Below are 13,973 nucleotides of genomic sequence, written 5' to 3' on the forward strand. Positions count from 1 at the left end.
ATTCCATTGTTATCACAATCATTTTTTTATTGTTGAAAAATCTTTTTGCATCCGAGTTAGAGGTTGTAGACTCATAAAATCTCTGTGTTGGGTGTTTTAGTTTTGTGTCTACTATAGATTACAACTTTTGAGCTGGTGAGCACACAAAGCTAACCCTCATCTGTAAGGAAAAGTCTGCGTACACCAAAGGACATTTCTGTATCTAAAACTCCTGTTTTTTTAAGTTAGCACATTTTGGCTCCGTACCATTGTCTTCATCAAGTAAAATTAACTTTTGAGTTGAAATACCACCTTAAAAAATCTTATGATGCATCTTTGAGACATTGATACTTCATTGGTCTTCACCAGTCTTTTGATTGTTTTTGGCCATTTCAGGCCTTACACCATACCTACATAATGACTTCAGCCAATCATTGTTCTCATTGTTGCAAATGAGGCATCTGATTGGCTACAGGTGTCATGTGGGCATATGATTGGTCAACAAAATCAAAAAAGATTGGCTGAGATCAGAAAAGTGTCTGGGAATTATGGGTCTTATTGTACATTCTGCCAATAAGTCCAATTTATTAATAACCTAAAAAACACTTTTATGACATATATGGTAAATAAGACAAAGGGGTCAAAGTGGCACATGCCGTTGAAATTGAGACTGTTCGGTGTTGTTTTTGCCTTGCTCGCTACTTTGGCTGTCCAAGAACACGGTAGACCAGGGTGAGGATAACTTGACCAGCCAAATTTACTATTACCATAGCTGGGACTGGCATAGATTTCAATTTTGCTGTGCCTGAGTACCCCACCATAATTATAAAGAGGTCGGAACTAGTACCAGATACAAAGGCTTCAGAATATTGTATCTATAGATGGATCTGTCTCATGCTGCCTTTACTTTAAAATATTCAGACATTTTCTACAGAACTTTTCAAAGTCAGGCTCATAAGTTATACTACAAAAAGACGCCCATCTATCAGTGCCGATATTACCCCGTGAATCACTGGCATAGCCTCTTTTTATTCAATAAATGCTTAAAATGACTTTGCCTTATATCACACAATAAGTCAAAGTATTTTCTTTCAAAGAAAAGGCAGTTTTAAGACATCACTCAAAGCAATAATCGAGCGAAAAGACTCTCATTGCCTTTGTGCCATTACAATATGTGCCTGTTGTAGCTATCATTGAGTCCCTTCATTGACTCGCCGAGCCCCACAGTGTTAGTCTTTCCCCCCTATTCGCACACTGTGACATGGCTCTGTCCTAACCTGGAGCACTGAGTTGCTTTTGTTTCTTTTTTGACTGAAGCCCATTCTTGCCAATATTTTACGACTAAAACAGATTTCGTTATTGAAAGAGAACCAGATGGAACACAAGTTCAAAGGATCCATCTGAATTAAATAATTTTTCTGCCTTTGCTTCTGATTTATGCACGGAGAACACAAAAGCATTAAAGAGTCGAAAGACTCGGCACACAAGACCAAGCGTCCCCGCAAGCATTGTCTCTTTTAATCTCCCAGAAACACATTCAGTTTCTAATCTTCTAGACTCCATTATTTCTTACGCGTTTCTTACATTGTTGACTTCTAAGACACAACACCAACGCCACTTGGCTGCACCACTACCCCACTGTACCAGCTTTGTGTTGGCTTTTCTAAGACTTTGCTATCTTGGGTTTCGGATAAGGATGTTCCTATTCACGGTTGATATCTATGTGTTGGAATGTGCATTTGTAACCGGCTATTAGACGCTGTTCGGAATGAAAAACTCAGCAGTGTGCCGATTCCGAGGAAATCAATAGCAAAATGGTTAATTATGTTATGTTTCAATGGCTGGAAGGATTCATTCATATGATCTAACATTTTATGACACAATTAAAGCTAGAAGCAGCGTGTTGCCGCTCTGTTACAAGCCATTACATCTTAATGTTTAAAATTAGTCCTTTCTTTCTTTTACATTCTTACAAGAAGGCTTCTTTCGACATAAAGAATGGGCCTCAACTTTGTGCATTGTTCCCACTTTGCCATAGAAGAATGTAGAAGCAGACAGTCTTGTAACCTCCGACCGTGCAGAAAAATCTAGTGAGTCTGAAAAGCCTTATTAAATATTGTACTTGTTGTAAATGTTGTTATTTTGTTCCTTAAAGCATCCATTTAGAATATAATCACTACTCCAGTCTGGCCACATGATGATCACAGAGAGTATCAGCTGGTTCAGTTCTCCTGCAGCGCCTCCGCAGGGGAATCGGGGAATTAAATAATTTCTATGAGAGTACAGAGTCCTCTTTCATTTTATCCAGTGATCAAGTAAAGGGGGTCCACAAGTGCCCTATTTACATGGCACTCTAGTAACTTCTATAAGATTTCTGGAAAGTGTAATGAACCTCCAGCAGGCTTGAGACATGAATAGAGAAACGGTGATTGAGTATGAGTATAAGCATTCCATACACATGAGCCACTAGGGTGTCTTTTTGGCCCTAGATGCCATGATTAGTGATAGTGATGAGCAGACCTGTTTGGATTCGGGTTCATGTACCCAAACCTTTTTTTTAATCCCACCGAACCTGACCGGGTCCACTCTGCCCTAGTCATGATGACTGATTAATGTTCTCAGCAATCTCCTTTTGATATTCTACCAAACAATGACTACCCCGTACTTGGTCCAGCCGATGTGTGTTCAGAAGAGGAAGACGAATAAGAAGCTTATTTCCTTTGAGAACAAAAATTGGGCATGTTGAAATTCAAGATGTCGATCCTTCTTCTTCGTTTTTCGTTGGGGAGAACATGGTTCAAATAAATTTGGGAGGAAGGGGTGACTTCAAGTGACTGTGAGTCTATAGCTAGTTTGATCGTATTGGTATCATTTCTACTTTTTGCCTTCCTCCTGTAAATATCTTTTCATATCCTATCTCTACCTGCGCTATATGATTGTACGTGTTTATGTTTACAAACAAAAAATTTCTCATTAGCTATAAAAAAGTTACAATTTTTCCTTTAATGAGCTGACTGATGCAAATCCTTCCAGTGGGAGTATTGTTACTTTGTAAGTGTACTTCTTTATTCCCATGTCGCCTTTGACTATATCTGCTTAGCGGAATAGCTATTTGTCTTCCAGGCTAACTCGACATCATGGCCCATATGAGCAAATCAACACTAATGGCAATGTACCTGAGGAACGGCTGGAAACAGTATAATGTACACAATGTATACACTGATGCAATTCCCAGATGTGACGATTGCATCAGTCTCATCAGATATCTGTTTTTGTCTTCATAGCACTGTACAGCCTTGGGACAGTTTTTTTTACGTGGGGAATACATACTGGTCTATGGTGACATATCCTAAGACTGTTTTTACCTGAAGCCATTTGTTATCCAGCTCTGGGAGAACAGTAAGAGGCTTGGCTGCTTCTCAAGACTATAATCCATTTTTGCTACATGTAACCTTTCAAGAATATTTATGTATCTAGGAATCGCTATGTAGAACTGGTTTTATTGGATATCACACAATTCATTTTAGAACATGAAAAAGACAGCCTTATTTGGGCATCTATCAAAATATTTATATATTTAAGGCAGCGGGAGTCAATGTTTTGGCTCCTAGAGGCGAAGATGTCTGGTACACTATTACCCAACAACATGATACATGATGTCATTCTTTAGGTTCTATAGAGTAACATAATACAGACAAAACCATCCAGCAAGTGAACAGTTGAGTTCTTAAAGGAAGTGCAAGCAAAAGGATCAAAGCATCATTGGGTTACAACATCTCGTTTTGTAGGTGATTGCAGAATGCAGATGTTGGTACCTACCAAAAAAATATTCATAGAAGGACAACTGGTGGATTGGCATCAAGGTCTTGGTTGCCCATCGTTACTTTATGCATGTGAGAAGCAGAGGTTAGACAAAAAAGCTAAGCAAATTTCTGGAAAAGTTAACATTGGAGTCCTTAGGGGTCCCCAATGGAGATGAAGACCTCCTCAACATAAGGTGGCTCAAGTTGACTTATTTAGTACCAATCAGTAGACAATATCCTCCATTATCTTGGATTAATGTTGGATAAATCCAAAAGAGTGAAGACATTTACACTAAACAAAGATTTAAGCTTTCTGGAATCATCTTATCTGTGGAGGTCCCAAGTGTTCGCTTTGGACCAACCAATTAATGGGGTTTTCTAGGTCATCAGTGTCAATATACAAGAACATAGGATATAGTGGAGCATTGTCTACAAGTTGTATATTGCTGGGTGCTTTATCTATAGTGTTCATGTGATGATCAGTAACTGAGATTCTATATTCAGGTTTTGGTTTTCCAAAATAAATTATTGGTCCAAAAACTTCTCGAGAACTCTTGGTAGTATTATTGATGGAAAACACAATACTCCACATTGGAATTGTTTAAAATAGTAGAAAAATTGCTCTAGCCTTTCGAGAAACATTGATCCATAAATGTACAGTCTTCCATTCCCTGTTTTGTTTTACCAAGAAACCCTTTGGTCTCCTCCTTGACCTGCTTCCTGGTAATTGATGGTTTTGTCAGCCACCATATTTAAAGCGAGAGCTCTTCTAATCCATCGCACACTCATTTTCCAGGCTTTGCAGCTAATGAAGCTCGATGTAGTCAATAGTCAGGTCAATGGTTGAGGTATTGCTTCAAAGTCTAAAAGCATTGCTGAGTGATCGGCCTAGAGCTCGTGGATTACAGCCGCTCTTAATAGATTAGTTTGAAGAGGCGAATCAATTAATAAAGAAATCTATTTGTAAGCATTATTCACTCAGATCGGAACAGAAAGCGAAGACTGACAGTTTCCAGTGACATTTCCTCAGTGTGTGAAAACCTCCTACCTGCTGGGAAATGTTACTTATTGCCTCAGTCTATACCGCAGATTTGTAGACCTTTTCTTGAGGCCAAGTATAAGGTCAACCTTCTGGTAACCCTGTCTGTCGGAGCTGCGCTTCACAGGATTATCAGCACTTGTAGTATTGTACATACTCATTGCAGGAGACATAAATCAAGGGCTCTAGTATTCACCCCTATATTCCTCCTATTTATGCAAATTGACAACTGGGTGTTACCAGCTGGGTGGTTTCCCTACGCAATTTCAATGTCTACAGATCTATTTGTTGGTTCATAGATTCGGTAGGCATCTGGCTTTTTTCCGGCACCAAGTCGAATCCAAACTTTTTCCGATTCACTTTGGATGAATCTTTCTTATTCATCCCAAAGATTGGGGAGGTGGGATAGACGAGGAAAAATTAAAAATTCTGAAAAAAATGTATGAAACTGTCTTTTTATGAAAATGAAATTTTTTAGAGGATTAGTGGAGGTTACAAACCAATTCCCAGCAACATTGGTTTGGGCCAATTTGATTTGGACCCCAACTAAATCTTTTGGAAAATTCTACAAAACTTCTATAAATAAAGTTTTTGATGGATCCTCTTATCCCTACCTCTGTCCAATCAGTGGATAATCCAGCCCTCCAGATCTTGGTATTCATAATATACTTCTTTATCAAGGCATCAAGAGAAAAATGAAAACATGCAGCAGGACACAGCAGGAAATCAATGTGTTTCGGCCTTAGTCATTAGTCATTCAGCCTTAGTTTCAAATTGTGAGGACACACCCCTTTGACAAGACAACTGGCAATTAACACCAAGTGGCAATTTATTTTTATTTATTTTTTAAGGAGAAATGCAATGGGAAAAGTAGAACTTTGTCATTGACCAAAGTACAGTAATATATATCCTAGACTGGCCTACAGATTGATGGATCTTACTCTATGTTTGTCCCATGCGAAAGTATTTATGTATTAGGTAATTAATTATTAATTCTGTAGTATTAAGTATTTGGCCCATCCAAGTATTTATGTCTAGGTGCTCATAAATAATCACTAGTCAAAAGAGTCAACTTTTGGTATTTTTGTTATAACTTTATTGGTACTACATGGAAATACAGAAATACAAAATGAACCTTTACTGAAACTTTTTGTTAAAAATACACACACTTACACTTTTATAGGGTCTTTCATGCAGCACACTGACACCAATGCACAGCTTTATAACATTTGGTTACTGAAAAGATTAGGAACGTGCAAAATAACATATTTATAAGTTCTAGTTTTTACTCCAAAAACATTTTTGCATTGCAAATGTATACAAGTGTCGAATCCACGTGACCACAATAGTCTAAAAGCAAAACTCTAAAAGCCTTTCCATGTGATAACCTATTACATAATCGTTCATGGTAGAAACTCAGTACGAAAATACGTGCTAAAATCTGAGATTATTATCACAATTACTTCTCGGTTCTCGTAAGTGGCAGGATACAGATAAAAAAACACTCCACGTCTTGTTTTATTTTCCGTACTTTTTTTTTAAAGCCATAAATCTAAAAACAGACCGTAATAACCACCACCCCCCACCCCCATCTATTGGGATAATAAGCCCAAAGTGGACTTGCCCATTACAACTTCTACTACATCCTTGTAATGAGGCCTGTTGTAGCGTTCTGTGGCCCGGAGCCGTTGCGAAGCATTGATCTACCTATACGTGTAATAGCAGAGTCCATTTAAGACGCTTGTGTTATAGACACCCAGCGCCCCCGTTTTACCTACCATTTCCTGATATTTTAATGGATGCCTTTTACTTTATGGGTCTAATTGAACGCTATGGCTGGAATTTCTCTGAAATGACTGCCAGCGATAATAAATTGCTCAAGCGAGACAACTGGCCAGTAATTAAAGGATTCTCGTCACAAGTCCTCAAAAGACTCGCAATATCGGAGGCTGGGAGCCTGAAAATAGCTTCAGATGAGTCAAGGAAAAAAAAAAATCCCCCTCCGAAAACCTTAATGTAATTAATCATTTTAATCAGGGTCATTACTAGTTTTACAACTGCAAAATAGATCCTTCTGGATATTGTCCAGCGTTACAATAAATCAGATGTGCAGGAGACATGACAGGCGGGAATCGGGGGAATAGGAATATGTGTAGTTTTACTAAATTCTGAATCAATTTGGAATACAGGGATTATAATGAGGTTTATCTTTTTCCCATGGATATCCTGTCATGGCTATAATTCTCACTGTAACGATCGGGCGGGGGGGGGGGGGGGACTGCGGTATCCAATGACATATAATACCGTATTTACAATCTATATACACACACATATTATAGAAATTAAATTTAAATAATAAAATTTTTATTAAATTAAAAAGTATAAAAATTAGGGCTATCCTGCTTGAATCGCAAAAAATTTGCGCTAGAGGGATTCATAGTTTAGTACCATAGTTTAAGACACTTGACCATCAAGTTCAACCAAGGAAGGGAAGGGATTGCATGAGGAAGTGTTCAGACTTTGCTGCAGTGCCACCTCTGGTAAAACAAAGAATTACACTTATCTGGGAAATCTACCATGAAAATCCATCATGATAAACCAGGGGCACTTACTCATAGATCCAGGCACCGTGACTGTGATAATCTTCCTATACTGTATTTGTTATCCATGGCCTCTTGCCTTCTAAAATCAAATTTTATGCTAATGAGACCCGGAAGGGCTCTGGCGGGGGCGTCACAAGAGCCCCTCCTTAATGTAGCTTCACAGACTTTAACACTGTGCATTAGCATTTTCCATCTCCCACTGTATTGGCTCACGGCAGGCAGAGAGAGGGCAGTGCTGAGGGAGCAGGGGGCAGGAAAGACGTGCTCATGCTGCTTTTGATGGTAAATTTCCTATAATGTACAATATATAAAGGTTCACAATAATAAGAGCTTATTTTGAATCAATATAATTCCCTTCATTTGGTCAACGACTCAGCTATTCAAAAAAAATTATTCAATAATAATCAACATGACTCCTACTACAACTCCCATCAGGGTAATCCGTTGGCTTTTCATAAATCCTAAATGATGCACCTTGCTGGTTCCGCTGTATAACAAGACATTGACATTGATGTAATATAACATAATATTGATCAGTAACACAAGGAAATAATAAAAAAGATAAAAAAAATAAATCCATTGCAGCTTCCAGAAAATAAAAAAAACACACATTGATTGATCTATGATGCTCTGGGAATAGGGGAAATCTGCAGTGTTTGTATATTGTTGATTAGTTTTTTGTTGTTGTTGTGTTTTATATAGGTTTTTTATTTATTTTTTTTTAAAGCAAAATTTGCACGACGGTCCAGCAATGTTTCCCTCCTTTTCAATTACAAAAACTAATTGCTGTACACAACACATGCTGGGAAAATGAAGGGTTGAGCTCCAGATCAGTAATTAAAATAAAGCAGAAAATACATGAGAATTTTAATAAGCTTCTTCTCTACTCCCTGGTCGAGGTTGAGGTAGTCAGCCATAAGTTTATGCAGAAAACCGTATAAAAGCACTCACTATTTTATAGTTTATTGCATGCAGTCTAATGACTTAAGTGCAACTGCTTGGCAGGCTATTCATTGCCTCCTTTTCTCTAAAACCAACTTTTAAAATTATGCTAATGAGCCACAAGGGTTGTAGCAAAGCCCCTTTGTACTGTAGCTTCACAGACTGTTATTCTACCCCCTCCCACTTGGTTAGTTTACAAAAGGAAGAGAGAGCAGTGGGGAGGCAGTGTAACAACCTGTGAAGCTACAGCAGGAGGGGCACATAGTCTTTCGGACTCATTAACATAATTTTAAAAGTTGATTTTAGAAAGAAGGAGTCCATGGATAACAAATATAAGAAGATTACTAGTAACGGTGCCTGGATCTATGAGTAAGTACCCTGGTTTATTGTGATTGATTTTGATGGTAGATTTAAGATGCAAAGTTAGTGACCTTTTGCCAATAGAGATATTATAGGTATATGAAAAAACTTTTCCTGACCCCCTTTCCCATAAATGGGTGGTGCCCATATACATCAGATTTGGGAATTTTACTTAGTTGTGTCCTTTTCATCCCATTCCCGTTTCAGTCATACACGTTTACCATAGAATATTTATGCCATTGTATTCATGAACCAGAAGGCTCTGGATGGTCACTTCTTTATAACCCTATACATACACTCAGCAGAGCATAGCTCCTGCATAGCGAGTATTCACTAGTGTCTAATCATACCGGTAAGGTGCCATTTTAGATTTAGTTCATAAAAGTAGGTGCCCCCATTATAGATACCAATCATATCCATAATTAAAGGGATCTTCTATCGACATAGTTTGTTGATGCCCCACAGCCAAGGCCCCATACTTTGGGTAACTATATTCACATATTATATAGACCGTGGGGAGTGCAGAGACTTTTTATACACATTTTTCTGGGAGGGGGCTACCGGATTTTCCGAGCCATAAATAGGTTTTGGCTCCAGGCTCTTTGTATAAACTATGAGTAATAGTCATGTCCATTTGTGAAATTTGGGAAACATTGCCTTCATACATACGTACATGTCTATAAATTTCCTTGCCCCACAGGGGGTGCGTCACTTTGTGATACATTATAATCAGCCAGCTAATCATTTTGCAGAGCTCAGAGAGCGCACAGACCTCTCCTTCATATACCCTGGATTGGTCCCAGGGAGAATAACATAATTAGTGTTTTCTAATACATTATAATGGAACGATGCATCAACCTTTAAGAAAAAGCATTGTCTTCCCAGTTTTTTTCTGTATGTACAGCTGTTTTATGTTATATTGGTAGTAATAAAGGAGTGAGGGGAATAGAACCCAACAAAAACATGGCTGTTCCCTACTTTGTGTTTACAGCTGTGCTCTATGTAATATCCTTCAGGTTGCCATAAACCAACGTCCTATTAATTAATATGCAGAGACTGAAAGCTATTTATATATGGAGCCGGGGAACAGGAAGTAGCCGATTCACAAATGTTGAGTAAAAATACTCAGTATTGACTAAGTAGGTCTTGTTGGTTGCATTACCTGATTCCACCCAAAAATGTAGAGATGGGCTGCACTGGAATGTAACTATACCCTACACATAGGTGGGGGTTCAGTAGTCACTAATATTAGGATTTTTCAAGATCCACTCCTGGAGTAACCCCATAACTGGAGACTAGTAGTGAGAAGGTCCCAGCATGGGCAAGGAAAATAGAACAGTCATGTTAATGTTGCAGGAGGGTGCAAACATGAATGTGGTTCTACAAGTAATGGAACTAACGGTACCAGGGACTAAATATTTTTACCAAACCTTGGTACCATAGTCAAAATCATATCGCAGGCAAAACTAATAGGGGACAATGTATTAGGATTCACGCTCTGGGAGCTAGTTTTAATTATGGACACACGCAGCGGGCAACATTCTGGCATTAAAGGGGTTTAACCACCAATCAATCGGTGGGGGTTTCAGTGATGAGACCCCCACAGATCACGAGGGTAGGGGGTCCGACAGGGTCAGTTTGTGTGATCTCATCACTGAGACCCCCACCGATCTGCAAGTTAGGCCCTACCCTATGGATAGGGCCAAACTTGATTGGTGGGAAAACCCCTTTAATTAGTTTCCAACCACTTATTAATTCTGAAGCTGCAAATCTATACCACGTGCAAAATGCCATAGATTTCAGCTGTAACCTGTGCCAGTTTGTTGGCCAATAGTAATTTTGGCTGACCAGTACATCCTTACCCTGACCACCTTGTTCGCTGGGGATGCACATGAGATGAAAGGACCAAAAATTGACAAATTCTTTGGCTTTCATCAGGAATTGTGACTTTTTCAAGTCTTTTATCCCAAAAAATTGGCCCACAAGGCTTGAAACCTTGGCCCCATAAAGACTTGGTTGTAGACGTTATATGGAAGTGATACATACTTGCATACATACTCATAACTCTTCCTTACTGGCTTTGATGGGACATGCTTTATTTAAACATGCCCAATCCTTCCCACTATACAAGACGAGGAGCAATGACCAAACAGCATCATACATCCTCTATAGACTCACATACAAAATGTAGATAAAATCCCACCTCCACAGACAAAGCCGTTGAGGTTTAGTGAGCTGCTCAATGGTTTTCACACATCTAATATTAAGTAATAGACATTATTTCCCTCCAGTGAATTCTTCTTTGCACAAGTCTCCATTTTATTAGCCCGAAACTGGAATAATCCCATTAATTCTTAGAATGAGTTCATGTGTTGGCGTCTCAATATTTGCACAATATGATGCCAATATAATCCAATCATAAAGAATGTATGATATAACGTAACACGTCTAGTGTGACCCTACACCGGGGACCTCTGGTTTCCGTTATCATATATGAAATTATTAACTTGAAGTTAAAAATCTGTAATTTCTGGATAATTAGTTTCTCCGGTTGCCATGTGAACGTTGAGCGTCTGCCAAATGCATATGAATTCACGATTTTTTTTTTCCTGCTTAAACAGATTCCCTCATCAATTTATGCAGTTTGGGAGCGTGTGCCAGACATTTTATTTTTCGGTTAACCTGCTCTTTTTATAGACTTTTCTGTGGCTTTCAGTCAATGGTGAGAGGCTACATAAATTGAAATATCAGAAACCACAGGTTTTTATTTGCCTATTTACACTTTTGGGCCTATGGGCAGGTACTACATGTACTGGGGTGGCTTCTAGGTAATAAGGGCTTTTCGTGATCCTACACTGCTCCACTGTTCATCCAAATTTATGCATCATCCCCGCAACACAGCGAGTCTTTACAGTTCTAGATTGACAACCCATAGGAACTCCATGGGTTACCATATGGTTCCACAACACAACGTCTCTAAATTATGAAGATAGACTCCCTTTTTATGTAATTCTACTTCGATTCTGAAAAATATTCTTTATATTGTGTGTCTGTATGATGTTAGAGTTAGGCCCCTGGCACACAAACATATCCTCATCTCGGCTGTAGACTGGGCGAGCATACAACCACGTGCAGGAGAGAGGAGGGATGAGTGTTCCTCAACGCTCCCCTCTCCATTGAAAGTCAAGTACCCATCGCCGAAATATGGCAAAATATAACACGTTCTATATTTTACCGTGCAGCCGACCTCATATTATGCAACTTGTAGTAATGGCCCCATATGTGCTTGTGTAAGGGGCCTTATACATAGGTGGAGTAATAACTTAAATGTGACATCAATAGGTGATCAGGGGGTCTACCTGGTCCTTAGTTGTAGACCATTAGTGGTCTATTACCAGGGACCGGTCTTTATCCAATAGAAGTAAACAATGAAGCTCCTTATACAATGACAGCAAGCAGAGATCTAAAAATCCATGACGAATTGATACACAAAATACGGAAACTTGTAAAACTTTCATTACACCAACAAGATAAATTATTAGCTGAAATTGGACAACCCCTTTAAGACTAGATTTCTGACATCACAAAATGAGGCTGGTACCTACAAAGTTGTCATTCGGAATGACATGACATGTTTCTACCAGTCTGTTGGTAAAAGCTTATATTTTTAGTCAGGATAATTTAATTACTGCAGAAAACATGAAGAGATGTAGCAGATATTTAAGGACTCTTCAGACCGGTAAGAGCCCAGGATGGGACATGAGCTCCTAAGACCACTCTACAATCACTTGAGTGGAGAGGATTTACATTTTCTACTGAATAATAGTATATGAACTTACTGCACACCAAATACTTCCCAACAAAATCAAAATGAGGATGCGTTATGTTTGGGTAACCCAAATAACTCAAAGATTCGGCTAGAAATTAGCATATGTAGATATGAACATCACGGCTGATAGTGCTAGGTAGGAGTCTGTAATCTACAAGATGGGATGTTACTGCATTTTATTTACTTGTCTATATATAGTACAGCTCGGAGCAGGATGTGTTCACTCTTGAAGTGAGCACTCGTGGAATCAATCTGTCTCTTCATTCGCTTCAACTGAGACTTAATAGCATGCTCAATGAGGATTAAGAGTTCTGCTATATATAGGCCTGTGCTACGTGCCCTAGAAAACTCTATAACCTGTTCTCTCTCCGCTTTGGTTATACAGGTAGACCTCGGACTGCTCCGATTTGTGTCTGGAATTGGAATGCAGGGAGCCATATCAAAGGAAACCAAGAAAAAGTATTACGTGAAGTCGTATAAAGTCGATATTAGCTCCAATGGAGAAGACTGGATTACTCTTAAAGACGGAAACAAACATCTGGTAAGAGTCAAAGGTCCATTACTTTTCGCAGCCCGTAAATTAAAAAATCATAGCAACTAGTAAGAATTTATCATTAAAGATCATACTAATATTAAAATACCATGAAAGCCATTATTACAGGTAGACCCCCATTTCTGTTTAATACTTCGACAGTCACTTGCCAGGACAAGCGTCCCCCTCCCTGAACGGGTCTGTGCAATTTTAAAGGACTTAAGAGACTCGTATATAGAATGAAAATATACGGGGACTATAAAAACACAAAGGGTCCCTGCTCTGATGAAAAATATAGAAAAAACACACATCCTCCTAGCCCCCCCCCCCCAACCCCATTATATGGGAATGTTTATAAAGAGCAGTTGAAATACATAAAACGTGATTTGCGGTAAATCGTTATTCTAGGCCGTCGCTCACTTCTGTTAATGGCTAAAATAAAACGAATGGCCCTTAAGAGGGAGACGTTTTATTTTTCACCGAATTATTCAGGCGATGCGAAAACAAGATTTATGTATAAACCTACGTTATTTTTTTTTAAATTGAAAACAATATTTTATTTATGGTCTATCACTTCATCATAAGTGATGAAGACGATGAAACATACTTTGTTTTACTCTCATGTGTTCTGTTATTCACTGGTATTTGTCATCTGGTTTATTACTTAAAGGGGTATTCCAGTCATAACAAGTTGTGAATAGGGAATAACTTGTTATATATTTTTTTTCAATTAAGGGAAAGAAACAGTACTAGAGCACTAGCTGTGCCTGTATCTAAGGCTAGGAGGCAGTACTATCTATACCAACATCAGTTATAAGAAGATACAAGGATGGTGTACTGTCTGTGCCTACATTGTTGAGTAGAATACTCTTTAACTTCTTTTTTT

General features: G+C 38.6%; 1 protein-coding gene across 1 annotated transcript in view; it reads left to right on the top strand.

The window, feature by feature from the left end:
* NRP1 (neuropilin 1) overlaps window positions 1-13,973 on the top strand; it is a 133,280-nt gene that overhangs the window by 85,333 nt on the left and 33,974 nt on the right. Inside the window, 1 exon segment of the mRNA XM_072154040.1 lies at window positions 12,941-13,096. Coding sequence (XP_072010141.1) covers window positions 12,941-13,096 — 156 coding nt within the window.

Source organism: Engystomops pustulosus, chromosome 5, assembly GCF_040894005.1.
Source record: "Engystomops pustulosus chromosome 5, aEngPut4.maternal, whole genome shotgun sequence".
Lineage (NCBI taxonomy): Eukaryota > Metazoa > Chordata > Amphibia > Anura > Leptodactylidae > Engystomops > Engystomops pustulosus.